At 41.5% G+C, this 19,179-nt stretch overlaps 1 protein-coding gene across 1 annotated transcript; it reads right to left on the reverse strand.

The window, feature by feature from the left end:
• Positions 1 to 11,640: 11,640 nt before the first annotated feature.
• Positions 11,641 to 12,756, reverse strand: LOC138369015 (uncharacterized). The gene has a single exon (XM_069331859.1). It carries the CDS (start codon positions 12,754 to 12,756, stop codon positions 11,641 to 11,643), a length of 1,116 nt encoding a protein of 371 aa, XP_069187960.1.
• Between the last annotated feature and the right edge of the window lie 6,423 nt (positions 12,757 to 19,179).

The following is a 19,179-nucleotide window of genomic DNA, read 5'->3' on the forward strand; positions in this document are numbered from 1 at the left end:
TAACCCATGCTAATAGCACGTCGCATTTTGACGTATACTCCACCTAAGGCCAAAAAATCGTCGTACTAGAAAATGGGAGTGGCTCGCGAAATTGACGTACTGTCCAGTTTTCTGTTTTGGGTCCTCTGGTAGGTTAGGATAAAAGGGCGCTTTAGTACGACAGTTTCTGGACGTTGGGGGAATCTTAGCAGTACGGGATGTATACAGGTCGGTGGAGACGTTTGTGTGACGGTGAGGTCACTACCTTGTTCTGCGGAATCGAACACGGGTTCGAACCGAAGGTGTTTCCAACCCTTAACAGCATCTCAATCATGTGTGATGGCATTGCCTTTATGGAATATACGAGTGACTGCCTAATATACGCGCGTATATATATGTATTCGCACGTATATTCACACGTCTGCATACGTGTGAGCACACATGTGCACATATAAACATGGATAAGCCCGTAAATTCATACACAAACACATTCATACATACAGTGTTTCCACAGGGCTACTATGTAGTGAGGAAAGAGAGAGAAGGGAGAGGAGGAGGTGGTTTAGCTTTGCTACTAAGAGAAGGTTGGAGTTTCGAAGAGATGGTAATTCAGAACTGTGAAGGTTTCAGTGACTACATATCAGGCACCATAGCAACTGGAGGACAGAAAATTATAGTAGTAGTCATATATAACCCCCCCACCGAATGACAGAAGACCCAGACAGGAATATGATAGAAATAACTTGGCCACCATCAATATGATAGAGAGAGCAGCTTCTGTGGCTAGCAGGAACGGATCCAGACTTCTAATTATGGGAGACTTCAACCATGGGAAGATAGAGTGGGAGAACAGAGACCCACATGGAGGACCAGACACATGGAGAGCTAAGCTGCTGGATGTGGCAACAAGAAACTTTGTAAGTCAACACGTCAAGAGACTGACAAGAATGAGAAGAGGGGATCAACCAGCCTTGTCGGAAAATCCGACACCAAATAATATCATACAGACAGATATTAATAGCTGTGTTGTATAAACAAGTTAACCCATAGAAAACGTAACTTGTAGTGGAATTACCGTCTAAAGAAAACGGGATATCATCACCACATACTATTATATTCACCACCTATTATGGTGGGAATTATTCTTAAATACATTAGTCTTTGAACTTTACCATCATAAAACCATCTCATATAAATTAACTTAATTATCAGTATTAAAGTAGAGTAAATGTGACCCTTCTATCGCTTTCTGTCATCTGGACAATGTAAGCCAGGCGTCAGGGAGGAAGGAGGGGCAGCCATTGTTGTTGTCACCTCCGAGACGCGTGGAGCAAATTCGGCTCCTATTATATCTGGACAATGTCGGCCAGTAGCGTCAGTAGTATGGAGTGTTAGACATTGTTATTGTTTATACTAAGACCAGAGGCTCACGGGAGCAAATTCGGCTCCTGTTAATTTTACTTGGACGTAGTGTTATGGAAACCAAAGGTGTACCATTATCAACACGCTGTCAACAAATCAAGTTAAGTGTTCTTCCGAAACCCATGTATCTTTCATTTATGGCCATTAATGTCATTATATAGGGTGACCCGGTTAGAGCACGTGGTAGCCTCAAACTAAAGGTAATTAAGCCAGGTCTTCATTGTTCCATGTACAGTATTTTCTCTGATATACCTGTCATATATAGGATTCTGGCTTTACAGCTAGCGCCCTTTTGACAGGTCAAGACGAGGAAGCATATGCTTTGTGCATCAGTTACCAGGGTGATGGAAGCTACCTCAAAGAGGGAAAATGTGGTGTCTACACCCTAGTTATACCTGGTGGACTAACCTGCTGTACTATAAGATGAGGAACCTCTTCAATGTATGTAGTCTAATACTGTAGTTTGATTGGCTGCATATATATAAATTTAATTAATATAAACCCCCCCTAATGTGTAGAGATCGATTTGTGAGATTATGAGATTATTGCAGAAATACAGTCCACTCATTATTATACAAATTGCTATCGAAGTATACAAATTAACGTAAATGTAAATTCATATAAATTAAATAAATATAAATCTCACAGGTCGGTTCCCACAAGCCTTGCTTGATCTGATATTTACCCTAAATGAGTCGGATATAAGGGAAGTTAAGTTGGAAGCCCCCTTGGGAAGGAGTGATCATAGTGTATAGAGCTTTGAGTACCTGGTTGAGCTAGGAATTATCACCCGCAAAAAAGAACTGGGAAACAAAGGGCTGGCGTACCGAAAGGGAAACTATGAGGAGGTGAATAAATTCCTATGGGATATACATTGGGACACAGAACTCGAAACCAAGTCCGTACAAGACATGATGGACTATGTCACCCAAAAATGTCAGGAGGCTGTAAACAGGTTTGTCCCAGCCCGACAGGAAAAAAACAGAGAAGCAAAGGAAGAATCCTTGGTTTAATAGGGAATGTATGAAAGCAAAGGAGCTGAACAAAAGGGCATGTAGGAACTTCCGTAATAACAGAACACCAGAAAGTAGAGAGAGATACCAGAGAACCAGGAACGAGTATGTCAGTGTGAGAAGAGCAGCTGAGAAAAGGTATGAAAATGATATAGCTAATAAAGCCAAGACCGAACCAAAGCTACTACACAGTCACATCAGGAGGAAGACAACAGTGTAGGAACAGGTGATGAAACTTAGGGTGGTCGAGGACAGGTACACAGAGAATGACAGAGGTGTGTGAAGAACTCAACAAAAGGTTCCAGGAGGTCTTTACAATAGAACAGGGAGATATCACGGCGCTAAGAGAGGTGGCAGCAAACCAGGTGATCTTGGAAAGGTTCGAAATAACAAGAGATGAGGTCAAGAAGCACCTGTTGGGCCAGTCGGAAGCTCACCATGGGTATTGAAACAGTGTGCAGGAGCACTTTGCTTGCCCCACACTCCATAGTATACAGTAGGTCACTGGAAATGGGAGACCTACCAGAAATATGGAAGACTGCTAATGTAGTACCAATATACAAAAAGTTGACAGACAAGAGGCACTGAACTACAGGCCAGTGTCCTTAATATGTATACCATGCAAGGTGATGGAGAAGATTGTGAGAAAAAACCTAGTACCACATCTGGAGAGAAGAGACTTCGTGACAACCCATCAACATGGGTTCAGGGAGGGTAAATCTTGCTTTACAGGCTTGATAGAACTCTACGATCAGGTGACAAAGATTAAGCAAGAAAGAGAAGGATGGGCGGACTGCATTTTTTTGGACTGTTGGAAAGCCTTTGACACAGTACCCCATATAAGGTTGATGCATAAGCTAGAGAAACAGGCAGGAGTAACTGGTAGGGCGCTCCAGTGAATAAGGGAGTACCTAAACAATAGGAAGTAGAGAGTTACAGTGAGGGGTGAGACCTCAGAATGGCGTGATGTCACCAGTGGAGTCTCACAGGGCTCTGTGCTTGGACCTATCCTGTTTCTGATATACGTAAATGATCTCCCAGAGGGTATAGACTCATTCCTCTCAATGTTTGCTGACGACGCCAAAATTATGAGAAGGATTAAGACAGAGGAGGACAGCTTGAGGCTTCAAGAAGACCTGGAGAAGCTGCAGGAATGGTCGAACAAATGGCTATTGGAGTTTAACCCAAGCAAATGTAATGTAATGAAGATAGGGGTAGGAAGCAGGAGACCAGATACAAGGTATCATTTGGGAGATAAGATACTTAAAGAGTCAGAGAGAGAGAGAGCCCTGGGGGTTGATATCACGCCAGACCTGTCCCCTGAAGCTCATATCAAGAGGATAACATCAGCAGCATATGCCAGGTTGGGTAACATAAAAACGGCCTACAGAAACTTGTGTAAGGAATCTTTCAGAACATTATATACCACATATGTCAGACCAATCCTGGAGTATGCGGCTCCAGCATGGAGTCCATATCTAGTCAAGCATAAGACTAAACTGGAAAAGGTTCAAAGGTTTGCCACCAGACTAGTACCCGAGCTGAGAGGTATGAGCTACGAGGAGTGACTACGGGAATTAAACTTCACTTCGTTGGAAGACAGAAGAGTTAGGGGGGACATGATCACCACATTCAAGATTCTCAAGGGAATCGACAGGGTTGATAAAGACAGGCTATTTAACACAAGGGGCACACGCACTAGGGGGACACAGGTGGAAACTGAGCGCCCAAATGAGCCACAGAGATATTAGAAAGAACTTTTTTAGTGTCAGAGTGGTTGACAAATGGAATGCATTAGGAAGTGATGTGGTGGAGGCTGACACCATACACAGTTTCAAGTGTAGATATGATAGAGCCCAATAGGCTCAGGAATCTGTACGCCTGTTGATTGACGGTTGAAAGGCGGGATCAAAGAGCCAGAGCTCAACCCCCACAAACACAACTAAGTGAGTACACACACACACACACACACACACCCACACACACACACACACACACACACACACACACACACACACACACACACACACACACACCCACACAAGTAGTGAATAAGGAGACAGATTGAGGTAAAAAAATTTCAGACACGGTTGGGCACTTCCATGCCGACTTGACCCTGTTGGGCCAGATCGTCCATTCCTCTTATTTGGGTGGTTAGGTTAGGGCACAGTCAGCGCGCTCCTGGCTGGCTGGCGGTGGTCGGGTGGTGGTCCCCCCTGGGGTCCCGGGGGGACCACCACCAATGGTGTACCTGAGGAACTGGTGCCCTATCCTAACCTGTTTTCTTGAACGATTCGTCTCGAGCTTTTAAGATGAGTCTAGGGCCTCAATGAGGGGGTCTCTACTTATGAGAGGTACCGAGGATGAATGTACAATAGTTGGAAACCAAAAAAATGCACTGGTGAAAGGCATATAAACGTTTTTTGGAGTATTTAATGGCGCTAGTATATGTGTGCGTGTGCGTGTTTTTTTTTTTATGTAAATACAATATATCTGGGTTTTTTTAATTCCTGCTGAGAAGTGTATCTGAAATAAAGGGTTTTGTCTTTACATTTGGTAAGGTTTCAATAATCAGGTAAAAAATAAAAATGAGAAAGACTCGAGTTATATTTTTTCATTTACTCCAGATTATTGTCCCCATTTTCTCTATATTCCGTTTCACAGAAAACATCTTCACGGGCGGTCGAGTCCCGTTTTCGTCTATGGGGAAACTCAGATAATTGACAGAAAAAAATATATGCAAGTTCCATTTTTATTTCCAAACACTGGATAGTTTAATTATTAAGATCGGGAGTTTGCTTATTATTCAGATCTGGGAAACAACAACGTATTATTATTTCATGTTTTTTTTTCATCCAAACATATAGAAACAAGTATTTATGTTTTAATTTTAGAGGAAAGAACATTATCAAATATTTGTTTTGTTTTTGTTTTTTCATAGGAAAGAGCAAACATCAGAAAAGACATAATTCATTCATTCATTCAGTATTATAGATATTCCCCCCACCGGTAAATTAAAAACATTATTTATTTTCATCGTTAGTTCTTTTTTATTGAACAAATAAAACCTACAATACACATAACTAGAATATATATATATATATATATATATATATATATATATATATATACATGACACTGCAATACATTCATTTAATTAAGTTTTCGCATGACGCCCGAGGACAATAAAGCTGCTTCGTGCATGGTCGGCGTGAACAAGTCCATGGTCGGAGTGGGCTCTACATAGTCTGGCTCATAGAATTTTCTCTGGCCACACTCGAAGAGGTCCGAGACCTCTTCATCGAATCCCTCCACCGGCTCGAACTGTGAAGTGAACATGTCAATCGTAGCCAGGCCCAACTCTTCCATGGCTAACGATTGATTTTCACTAAACAGTTCGACCGCGGCGTTTAAGGTCTGCGAAGACAATATGTCCCCCGTGTTCAGCTCTTGTGTCTTAGGTGCCATAGGGGTTACGCGGCACACCGTCGCTAATTTCTGGGGGGTCTGTCGGGCTTCCTCGTCTTCACTCTCGCTAATGTGGGTAACTGCCTCCCGCTGGCGGGTCGCTGGGGGAGGCGGGTTAGGGCGTCTTGTTGGAGGTACATATCCCGAGGTGGATGGTTGGGGGGAAGCCTCGCGGTTGCTCGACTTCTTATCATATGGGGTCGTCGTCGTCGTCCTCTTGCGTTGGCCTCGCGTAGATAGCCTAGCCCGACAAGGCCCCGGTGCGGGCCCCTGTGCAGGCTGTTCCCAGGTTATTTGACAATCTTGTACAGGGCGACTTGTTGGCTTTGCAATGTCCTTCATCAAAGGCGCTGTCGAAGCTTTCGTTTTTAGAGCTATCTCTCCACTCTTCGCCACCTTCTTAGCTTTGGACTCTGTTGTTGTTGTTGTTGTTGCCTTCGTTTTCAGAGCCATCTCTCCACTCTTCGCCTTCTTAGCTATGGGCTCTGTTGTTGTTGTTGTTGTTGTTGTTGTTGCCTTCGTTTTCAGAGCCATCTCTCCACTCTTCGCCTTCTTAGCTATGGGCTCTGTTGTTGTTGTTGTTGTTGTTGTTGCCTTCGTTTTCAGAGCCATCTCTCCACTCTTCGCCTTCTTAGCTATGGGCTCTTTTGTTGTTGTTGTTGCCGTTATTGGGAATGGTCCTGGCCCCGCCTGGGTCGGCACCCGTGAATCCATAGAGTCAACAACAAGGCGGGCCGCGGGGCGGGGCTCTGGCACCGGCCGCGTCTCAGGCGGGGGCATGGGCACCGTCGGCTTGGGGTGCATAGTGGCCACAACGACATCTGGCACTGGCCCTGGCATCTCCGTAGTCTCAGGCGAGGTCGTAGGCGAGGTCGTAGGCGAGGTCGTAGGCGAAGTTGATGAAGTTTTGGGGGCTTGACACATCGGCAGAACATTGGCACCACCACTACTCTTCAATATATCTGCTACATCATGGGGCGTCACCCCAGCTGGCAGGATGAGAGCAGTCCCAAAGTTGAAATTGATCCCACCAGTCACCTCAATTTTTGAGCAACCGTTCAACAATTCTGCAAAAAAAAAAAAAAAAAAAAAAAAACATTAATAAAATTTTATATTCACAAACAAGAAACATAAAAAACACACACACACACACACACACACACACACACACACACACACACACACACACACGTTCTCACCTATATCAGAGTTATGTTAAAAAAAAATAAATAAAAATAAAAATAATAAAAAAAAAAATAAAATAATAATAATAATAATAAAAAAAAAAAAACTCACCACGGGCAAATTACATTTTCAAAAAACTTCGCTTGTGGGCTTCTAATGATGACCAGAACCAAGGGCGTTCGTCGGTGGACAAGTTAAGTCAATGGGCCTCAATGGGCTTATATATACCCCTAAAACCTCTACCCCCTCCCTCACCCCCCGCCACACCCCATCCCCTCAGGCAAGCTAGGTCACCTGCTCACACAGGTTATAGCACGCATCCTGGGAATCATCTCCCAGGCAAAATGTTGTTTGACAGAGTGGCATATTCAGGTTATCATACGTAAATTTCACAACCAAAGCATCATTTTTGCTGTGTTGTTCATATTTAAAATCCTGCGCAAATTTCCGAAGCGCTTTTCCCACCCCTAGATGGGATAAATAGTAGGTGAAGTATAAGGCATAGTTCCCGCAGAAATAAGTTTCCAACTGCTGTATCTGTCATTGAATATGTGCAAATCATATTTTTCAAAGCTATTCAATATAACCTTAAAATATTTCGAATACGTTTCAATTCTCGGGTTTCCAAAACTATCAAGAATGACAATTTCTGTCTTAGTCATTGCTTTGGCTATACAAAATGTAACCCAATGACCCATTGTATCTGCAGATTCTGCATCTAGTGTATTAATTATAAATACCACAGGATGGTTATAGATCTTTTTCAAAATTTTTCTTGCATCATTGGCGAGATAACATCCCAGATATTGCACCTCCCGACCCAACACCCCATTCAGCGCTTCGTTAATTTCAAGACAATTCATAGCTTTTTACGCTCTCGTATCACAAACTATTCTACGTTCCGCATTAATTTTCAGGATGCCAGTGGTGCCGCCATAAAGCAAAATGACTTTATTTCCCACCACAGGCATTTTAAATTCTAGACTAATTCTCAGGTTACCAGACACTTCCAGGGGCATTGCGTCCTTTATAGTTTCGGGCTGTAAATTGAAAGCCAGTATAGTGCCACCGTTAACAAATGCGCCATAGGATAGCGTGTGGGCATTATCGAAACCTAAAGCTTGTAGCGTCGTATAATATAATTTTGCGCAGTTGTGTGGAAAAGCGCAAGCAATATTAAATAAAGTAGTGCTATTCAGAGTTATAAATACACTCGTGAGCTGACAATTCTCAAAATATAATGGGTTCTGGGTATAGCCTCCTGACATTGCCTCCATATCTACGATAATCATGTATAAACGCTCGGGAACTACAGTTCCCCAGGGCTGATCCATTGTAATTGTCCGCTGTCCTGTGCCCAGTATATGAGTCTTTAATAGGGTTTTGTTAAACGTATATGTTATCGGGGTGTTATTTTGTATCAATGCCTTATTAATGGCCGTTAAGCCGGCCGGGTATGGCATTATGCGATCTATCCACAACCTCGCCATCTTAATATGGTATTTAAAGTTTGCATTATCCCTTTCGCTATGAATAATCCATTTATCCGGGTTCAGTTCTAGGCGAATGCGCACATCCACATTATCCAGAACGTATTCGCTAATTGTAGTAACATCCGCCAATAATTTAAAGCATGTGTGCACACCCATAGTTTTCATCTCAGTCATTTGCTGCTCCCTTTCCTCAGTCATTGCAGCAAAATAGTCGTTGGAAAATCTGCTGGGGTCATTACCTTTAAAGAAATGCGCTAGTTTCCGATATCTCTCAGCTTCGCACCCCGAAATAGTAGTCAGCAGCTTTATATAACTCCAGTATGAGAATAGAGAGTTAGTTTCGACCACAGTCTCATTGAAATACACTACTATAGATTTGAATAAAGTCTGTGATAGACCATTACTAATTGTTACATTTTCTGTATCCCCTATCGCACTAGCTCCATCTTCGCCCGTTACTGCTAGCGATAGTTCCAAAGCCAATGACGACATATCTAGAAAGTGGCCATTCACGCCTTTAATGTTAAATTCAAGATACGCATCTCTAAATTTATTGCCCCCAGTATTTACTGGCAAAACATCAATAGTTTGACGCGAGGCTATAGTGGCCTCTACCATCCTAGCGGAGAACGGCTTGGGAAAGGCGTCAGTTATCGCAGCGGCATAATTCCCCAGTGGTACTTGCAGCCCCGCCATGCTATCTTGTCAATAGTTGTTTCGAGAGTGATTCAATTTTTAAGCAAACACGTCATTATATTTCCCTCCGTCGATTTTCCTGAACAAATTTCTTGTTTTGCTTTGTTTTTGTTTTTTGTTTTTTGTCTTAATCATTCTGTTCCTTTTTTTTTTTTTCTTAACGACCCGCCCACCCGCAATTTGCTTCCCAACATGTTTTAATGTTTCTAGGCCTCTGTGTTTGAGCGACTGTTTCAATGTGCATTCGCCACTGTTTATGTCTTGCACGACATCCTGGCCCATACTCAATGCAGCAGGGGCCAAGGTTCTCATCAAGAATGGTGCCGCTCGCTTCGCCAGTCCAGTTATGAAACTAAAAATCCCACCCCCTCGCACATGACGCCTAGTACTGTTAAAAATGCGGACGTCCCCTAAACCGCCCCCTCTCCCGGAAACGGGGGGCGTTAGGAGTATTAATAACTCCTCCACCGACGGCGGGGTAAAATCGACGCGCATTTTGCAACTAGATGCAAGGTAATGAAGATTATAGGCTTCAACGCTCAATTATATAACCCCCAAAGTCGGCCTTATATGCAAAACTGCAATCGTGCAGCCTCGCGCATCGAAATAAACAGGATTGCCTTCTTGATCGGTCATTGTAATGCTCACACTGTCGACAATTGAAGTGTTCAGAGGTTTATATAACTTCTTATTACCACCGTCACTCCCATTTAAAGAGACAACGTCCAGTATATTGACTAACTGATCACCATAACTCGTAGGCATAATTTTGTCGCAATAAATACACAAATTATCCATCATTCCTCTCGGCTGTGGTGGGTAGACACATAAATCAGTTTCCTTGCCTGTCTCATATTTTATACCCCTGATTAAATATATGACATAATCCTCACCTGTCTCGGTGCCTATTACCTTCCCGATCGCACGCCCGAACGATAGCGAAATTCGGCAAACCATATTATATACCTCTTCACCTGGTCTTTGGAACTGCGACATTATGGCGTCGCTGTATACGGCACTAAATTTATTGCGATTATGGCTTGAATCGTATTTTATATACGTTGTTCCATATTTTGGATACAGCTTTTTATAAGCTTTATCTATAAAACTCAATTCCTTGCTTGACAATATATTGGCTATTTCATTGTTAATTGCATTATTAATTTCCTTTATGCTTCCTGCCAAAATGTTGTTTTTCAGTAAAAACTTCGAATAGGTGTGTTTAAAGCCCGTCATTTGTACATTGGTGCATATTAAACCAACCCTCACATAACTCTCTAGATCGTCTTTCATAATCACGTAATGAGATGTGGGGAGCAATAATTTCTGTAAACACATTTCATAGGCGCGCTTGGGATTCAAATTTAAATCCTTATACAAGCGATTTGAAAAAGAGCTGGGAATGTTATCAGGATACAAATCTGCATTGGCAACGTTGGTCGCGTATATAATGTGAGTGTCCATTCTGGCATCAGTACCGGGTCACAGGTGGGCAATGAATAAATGCTCAAATCGCCGTAATTTGTTTTTAATAAGCCAAGCACGAGGGGGCGACCCGATCCCCGCGACCACCGACCTTGAGGGAGGTCAGAGGTCGAAACAGCCACGCCCCGTCTCCTGTTAATTCCCTCATCGTTAACCTGTCTGCGAGCCGCAGTGTTTCTAAATAGATCCATAGGAATTGAAGCCACATTAAAAAATAATTTTGCAAGAGGTAGTTTAGTAGGGGCAAATAAAGCATTGTGGACCGTCATCCCATATATAATATCATTAATTATATGCAAGCCAGTCACAGGACTCATTATATTGCCATTAACGTCCCATTTAACAAGCCCGCTCTCGTCGAAATATTTTAAAAGTGCCCTTGCATATTCGTGATGTATCGCTTTTAATCTCAGATTTATCAGATGTGCTACAGTAGGATTAGATCTTTCGGGCTGGGCGTTCTCAGTTGTCTGTTGCGGGGGCGTTGGCATCGATATCTCTGGCACTGTCGGCAAAGTGGCCGGCACTCGCTCGTCCATTATTTTCTGCGGGACTAAATAATACTCTCTCATTTGGTAAATAAACGCGACAACAGATTAACGGCAATGGGAAGGAGAATAGATAGGATATTACCACCCCGTTTGCTAGTTAATATTTTTTTTTAATTGCCGTGGAAGGTTTCTTGCAAGCTACAACACGAATTAATGAACTATATTTTTTCAGTTTTTTTAAAACCTCGCTAGGCACGGGCAATTTATTTCTTAAAAGATTTTTAAATATTTCCGATAGGCAATTTATGTGTGGCTTTTTGAATTTTTAAATTAATTTCTTTCTGCTGGAGTACTTAAGACCGGCTAATAGTCTTATCAGATCCCAGTATTTCTGAACTAAAGGCTCCTTCATAGTTTCAGTACGTCATCGGCGTCGACCCATTGGTCGAATGATTGATCATAACCCTCGTATCTGACTTTATATTGCAACTGACCGTCGACTTCTCTCTTGCTCAAAACCTTTTCAATATTGAAGGCGGCGGGCAAATGGGTGAGGGTTAGTTCCTGTCTATAAAACCCTCCGTCAATATTGCCACCGTTCAAATCTTTCAAATAGTATAAAGGGACCCTCTGGCTATTGTCCACTCGCGCGATTGTGAAGATTTCTCGCGTATTCTGCTGTTTGAAACCTTTTTTAAATTTCGAAACGCGATCAGATAAAGTAATGCGTACTGTTTCGCCAACCTTCAGCTGTGGAATGATGCCCCGCGATGTTTTGCCTGGGTTTTTATACATTAAGTTGAATAGATTAACAATCTCTCTTGGTTTTGTTAAAGCATGCGCCTCTCTGGGGGTTCTGCCCCCCAACCCTCGGTGTGGCGAGACATTATATGTTTTTACAACGTCAGGCAGCACCCCTATATATTTCAATGTGTTGTGCGAAGTCATATACTTGTAAAGCTTAGTTTTCAAAGTGCGTATGAATCTTTCGGCTATGGATGCTTTTGTTTCCTGAGAAAATACACTATACAGCACAATTTTCTTAGAGGCCAACATCTTTTTCACACGCGCGTTGTAAAATTCGCCCCCTCGATCTGAATTAATTTTCCGCACCCCGCGCGAGTGAGGTGTCTCTAGTATAGATTTTAGTGCCCTACACACAATGTTCGCGTCTTTACTAGTTAGCGGCACTACTTGAGCAAACCTGGAGTATATGTCCACACAAACGAGCAGATATTTGATGCCATTATTCATCCCTGCCAACTTCCCCATTTCTGCTAGATCAACAGACACATAAACCCGTGGTTTAGGACTCAAAACTCGTCGACGCGCGAATTTTTTAGGTTGTAAATAATGCAGCGTATATGCGTCTGAGGATTTTAAGTAATCTTTCACATCGGCCAGTGTTATGTCAGAATTAAGTAATTTAGCTGCTTTATATAATCTCTGCAAGCCTCCAAATCCCCCAGTGGAAGTAGGATCATTATAAACTCGATCGAGTATTTGCTGTTTCTTGCTCACCATTGATAAACTATTTCAAATGGTTCCTCTTCGACAATATTCCGGCGCAAAGTTATGCTGGCGGGTGTGCTTGACCCGAGATCTACAAATAAATAACCATAGGGTTTGGCTATGACCTTTTTATATATTTCTAGAAATTTCTTTGAATCCTGTTTTCCCAAATATTTGACGTCCCAAAGTCTCAATTTGAGAAAGATCTCTTGATTTGACTAATAAGAAATGCGAGGCGTTTAGGCTTATGTTCCTAGAATATTTTCCAGGGAAAAATATATTTTGCGTGATCAATATGGCAGAGATGTTATGATGACGCCCCCTGGTGAAAATATCAGAAACAATTTTTGAATTTGCGCTTTCAGTAAAGAGATCGTCGATTATTATCAGCATTGGGGAATTACCCATTTGCTCATCCAAAGGATCAATAATGCTCGAATGAGCAACAATTTTTCTATTAATTCGTGGATTGTTCATCAACTCGGGATATCCCCCACCACATATAATTATTCGAGCGAATGTTTCATGGTACTTGTGCACGAGTTTGTTGCATAAAAATGATTTCCCTGCATTTGAATAACCTGCTATTATCATCCGACATGGTTCCCTGAAGATGTTAAGATGGGCTTGAGATATTATCTCATCAGGTCTTTCCATGTTGGGGGCTGAGTCTCTACTGTTTAATATGCACACTGTGGAATGTTATATATATATATATATATATATATATATATATATATATATATATATATATATATATATATATATATATATGGGGGATATAAAAAAAAAAACATGCATTTCTTTCTTTTATAGAAACATAAACATAATATATATATATATATATATATATATATATATATATATATATATATATATATATATATATATATATATATATATATATATATATATATATATATATATATATATATATAATAATATATATATATATATATATATATATATATATATATATATATAATAATAATAATAATAATATATATATATATATATATATATATATATATATATATATATATATATATATATATATATATATTTATATAGATAGATAGATAGATATACAAGCTTAGGGCGTGACAAAGAAAACATTAAAAATACGTACTTTTTTTTGTTTGTTTATTGAAACAAAAACATAATATATACATATTTACAAGCTTAAATCTATAGGCATAATAATAATATTAATATTAATATTAATAATAATAACATCCCTTATAACATTATAAAATAATAACAACAATAAAAACAATAACACGCACTAATGTGAGAATGCAAACAGTTTTTTTTTTTTTTTAAATGCAGAGGAGCGAGCATATTTCACAGCAAGTTTGGGAATAGGTTTTGGGCCAATGAATCTCTCTTGGCCCACATATTGAAAATTGGGTAATGACGCCGTCCTGCAGGGCGTATATTTTGTTCCACATTTTCCTGCGCGTCCACATCCATCTCTAAGTCACTAATGACTGCCTCCTCATCCTCTGGATCGTGTGGAATATCGGGGTGACCATAAGCGAGTGAAACAGTGGGGCTTATTACGTATCGCTTATCATCAAACGCGGATAAGCCTCTCTTGACAGTAACGCATGTGCACATTTGCCCGCCAACATTTCTAATAGTCCTAGTCACAAACCTCCGACTTGTGTTTGTTTCAAGGGCGTCTATGAAAGATGAGTGTTCTAGCCCAGCTTGCTGACGTCGTGTGATCCCCTTGCATCTGCAAATGTGCTGTTTATCCAGCGTCACTAGCGAGTACATTTTGGGCTTAAGGGCAACGAGCTGGGTTATAATTTTAGACCCTACTTCGGACTTTAAAAGACCCAGTTTGCCTTTCGCGCGATTGAATATAGAGAATGATCTTCGGGGAAATTGCTAAAATCAATGTGGCGTATGAGCGGGGCCTTATTAAGCTCTTCAAAAGCATCTCTGCAAGTAAGCTGAATAATGTACGAGTCAGTGTCGGTGTAGAGCAGTTTTGCCTTGTCACCATATTTTGCTTTGACCGTGTCGTACCAAAAGGAATATAGCCGCCTTTTAGCTATTTGAAGAATTTGAAAGCCTAGATATGTGGGCGTATCAATAGTGAGCGAATCTTTGCGGGTTGTGCAAACGACACGGTCCTCACTCAGCAAAGTCGCTCGTTTGAAAAACGGGCTGCGAGCGTGTTTGAGGAACTGTTTGCGAGTTGTGGTTAAATAGTATTTATTGGCATAACGCTCCAAATTCGTTAAAGATTTGCCATATATAGCGTTATTTACAAGTTTAAATGCCTTAGACTTAATTGCACCGGTCGAGTTTGTGCGCTCGCGAATATTACTATCTACGAAGGACTTGAGGTGTGCCCTCTGCTCAAATTCAAAGATAGTGTGCACGCGCGAAACTTCCACCCCTAGTCGCATTAAAAGCTGAAGGAAATCTAGACTAATTAAATAGTCGCGTTGTGCTTCGTGGGTGGCAATGAGTTTTCGATTATTGCGCGGCAGCTTGCGATTTTCTGCAACTAGGATCGACTTACTGTATTCTGACAGTTGTTCCGTCACGATGTCGGCGTGTGCTAAAATTAATGGCAGGTCGTCAGTGTATCTAGCTACGTCGGGGGAAACTTGTTTAGTGTCGCACAAAATCCAATAACCGCGCTCTTGATCGCAGTCAATATTTCTCAAACCCTGCAATAGCATTTCATCGCGTTCGGCGTCAGTTAGGCAACGGAAACCGCCAGTGGGGAGCTTTTCACTCATGCACGTAGCATAGAGTGAATTGAAGTCTAGATAGAGGATGTGGGTTCCATCCTCGCTAGACCCCGCCCCGGTGTAATGGTTCTCGGCGGTAGACAATTGCTTTACAACTGAGGTGAAGCCTCCTCTTAAATTCCTTCGAATGAGGTCATACATTCTAGGGTCTGATATTGGATCTAGCACCACCTTACTTTTGAACAGGAAGGCGTCCCACGCGAAACTAGATAAAGAGAGGTAATATGCAATATCTAATCTATAAAGATCTAACATAGTGCGTCGCCACACCGTGAAAATGTCTGCTAAAATGCCAGTATCAACTTTTAAATACAAGACGAGATATTCGCCAATATTGCGGCACTTGGCTAATTTAAATACCTCCAACGCTTGTTTGTATTCTTTTTCAGGGAGCTCTTCCTGCGTCAAGGTATTGAAAAATGCATCTCTGGGGGGGAGCCGCGGTTCATTTAATACATCCCAATTTGACACGTAATCATAACAAAAGGACTGTTTGCCAGTTAACAATAAATTATGGGCCTCAGCAGGGACCTTATCTAACATGGCGAGAGTGAACGTCGTAGGTTTGCCACTGTCGATGTGTTCCTTGGCTAATTTGGCCAACGACCCATTGAGCAAGGCTAAGCTGTCCATAAATCTAAGAAAGTCAATGTCAACTTTCATAAATTTACACCCGTCTTTGGACATAATGTCTACGTTGCGTTTGGGCACGTTTCCTAACTCGTTTAACAAAACCCCTAAATCATACGCTGCATTATGTGAAAATGCGTGCAAGTATTTGTAGCCATCTTTGCACTGGAGATTGCAGCGAGAGCATAGGGCGGCTAAGTAATTATGTTCGCTCAGTGAATGGTCGTGGTGTCTATTTTTGACGATTTTGGGCCCGAAAGGTTCGTCGCATATCTCGCACATGGTCTGACTCTTGTAACTTTCCATTTGCTCATTGGACATGTGCAGATGGTAATATGGCTGTTCTCGCGTTATTCTGGGCCACGAGGAGGATAGTTTATTAACAAAATGGGTTGCAGAATTAGGCCCGAGGTAGAAATCTTTTTCTACGATATTATAGCGACGGTCTATGATTATGTACGCATATGCAATGGCCCTGTGACGTGCTTCGATTATGCCCTGTGGCCTATCCTTTTGCAGGGCACACTCGAAATCATAGTAACAAGTGTGGCTTGGCCCGTACGCTCGCCCGAAATGTTTAAACTCTATTTTCTTTTCAGGGGGAGGAAAATGCAACGTTTGTTTGACCTCGCAAGTTGATTCATGCTCGAGCATTTGATGGGGTGGGAGGGCGATGAGGCAGCTGTGACAAAAGTCATAATCAGCTGGGATGTTTTCCGAATGAGACCTCATATTACGCACATATTTGGTAAAGTTCTTGATGAGGACCAAATGTTGGCCTTCCAGCATAAGTAAAGATATGACATCCTTAAAATTCCCACGGCCTTTTCTAGCCAAACTAATGTAATGACGACCATTATCTCCTTTTACCAGAACATAAATAAATATAGAAGACCTGTTTAAATCTTCGACTTTGGCGATGTCGTCAAAAGATACCGGGGTGCCTATATTATTACTCCATCTTACTTGTCGGCGACACCATCGCCCAGATTTGGCCCGAGTTTTGATGTCGTTATAAAGGAGCCCGCGGGCCAAACATTTGTGCACGGCGATGCACTGCATAAGGCAAATATTGGCTTCCCCTCGGGGGTTGAATACGTGGCCTTTGCCCCGTAACTTGGCCGGGTAATCTACGAATGAACCCAGTCGAATTGGGTGTTCGATAAGGGCCACATTTATGTAAAACCCCAAAATCGACTCTATCCCGACACTCGACCCTTCCTGTTCCCCTAGCAACTCCTCTAGTTTATTGTCGATCTCTTCGACCCACAAATTAACAAGCTGTTCTACTTCCTCTTGAGTTATGGCACGCATTTCCCCGCGCATGTGCATTACTGGATCAAAATCATCGTCGGGCTCTACGTTGAGCCTCCGCACCCCAAACGTGAAATCAGGGAAGATGCGTATATGTGGATGTTCTAAAGTAAACAATCCACTGACGAAATTAATGAAAAATGCGCGATATGTTCGTAAATAAGCCCCTGGATCACCCCGCACGTGCTCTGGCACGCTAAATGAATATCGTGTGTAAGCCCCATTGAAATTGCGAATGATGTTCACAATTTCAATATCCCGAGGAGGGGGAGGGGACGGGGAAGGTGGTGGTGGTGGTGGTGAGTCGACCGACTCTGGTGATGAGGCTGCTGGGTTTGATGATGATGATGAGTCACTGTCAGCGTCTGCAAAAAAAAAGAGGTATTAATAACTGTGTGTGAGTGTGTTGATTGTTGATTGAGATGTCTTAAAAAAAAAAAAAAAAATAGCATTAATATTGGCATGCCCTCGTCTGTTTTTTTTTTTTTTTTTTTTTTTTTTTTTTGAGCGAGTGGTGCGATCGAGATCACATAACAACACCAAAAAACAAAAACAAAAAAAAATGTGAAATACTCACGTTCCCTATGCTGCCCCCCACGCCGAAGCGATGATGTTGACTGGTCGCTGCTATAACTTTCGAACAAATCGGGGGATCTGACGCGCATATGGACCGAGGAGCTGGGCGAGGCGTGTGCGTGTTGTTGTTGTTCCTCGCATTGTTGTTGTTGTTGAATTAGAGTGCGATATGGCAGCCCTGGAAGGAATAGCCTTTTAAGAGGTGTCTATATGATTCTCTCTCTCTCTCTAGCACTCGCAATAATAATAATAATAATAATAATAATAATAATAATAATTAAAAAAAAAAAATAACTTACGTTTGTAGCGGCGGGTTCTTGGTGGTGGCGGTTCGGGGTCGGAATCGTCATCGTCCGCCAAGTATGGGGGTGTTTTAGGTGAGAAATCCTGTTCAAAATCTGGCGTGGGGCTGAACATGTCGGGAGACCTGACTCGTGTGTTGATTGGTGAGCTGGGTGATGTTGGCTGGGCATCCTGCTGCTGCTGCTGCTGTTGCCGCTGTCGTTGTATTAGCAGTCGATATGGTTGCCCTGGTGGGAGACAAAAAAAAATGTTTTTTTTTCTTTTCTTTTAAGAGGCGTGAATATATATATATATATATATATATATATATATATATATATATATATATATATATATATATATATATATATATATATATATATATATATATTCTCTCTCTCTCTCTCTCTCTCTCTCTCTCTCTCTCTCTCTATCTCTTTTTCAATAACGGCGTTGATAATGTGAATAAATAAATAAATAATAGTAATAACTCACGTTTATAGCGGCGTGTTCTTGACGGTCGAGGGTCGAAATCGGGGGGCATGCCTGAGCAATGTGGAGTATGTGGCGAGGGCGACGATTCTGGGTCATCACAATCGCTGAATAAGTCGGGAGACCAAACTCGCGGGTTTGGCGATGGGTCCGAATCACTGCTCCAGAGTTCGTTGGTGGGTAATGCACAGCCTGGGCTTGTGGCATGGTGAATGGCTATGTGTGAAAAAAAATAATAAATAAGTAAATAATAAATAAATAAATAAATAAATAAATATATATATATATATATATATATATATATATATATATATATATATATATATATATATATATATATATATATATAATATTGTGGCAAATTACC

This window comes from Procambarus clarkii, chromosome 3 (assembly GCF_040958095.1).
Source record: "Procambarus clarkii isolate CNS0578487 chromosome 3, FALCON_Pclarkii_2.0, whole genome shotgun sequence".
NCBI classification, from domain to species: Eukaryota; Metazoa; Arthropoda; class Malacostraca; order Decapoda; family Cambaridae; genus Procambarus; species Procambarus clarkii.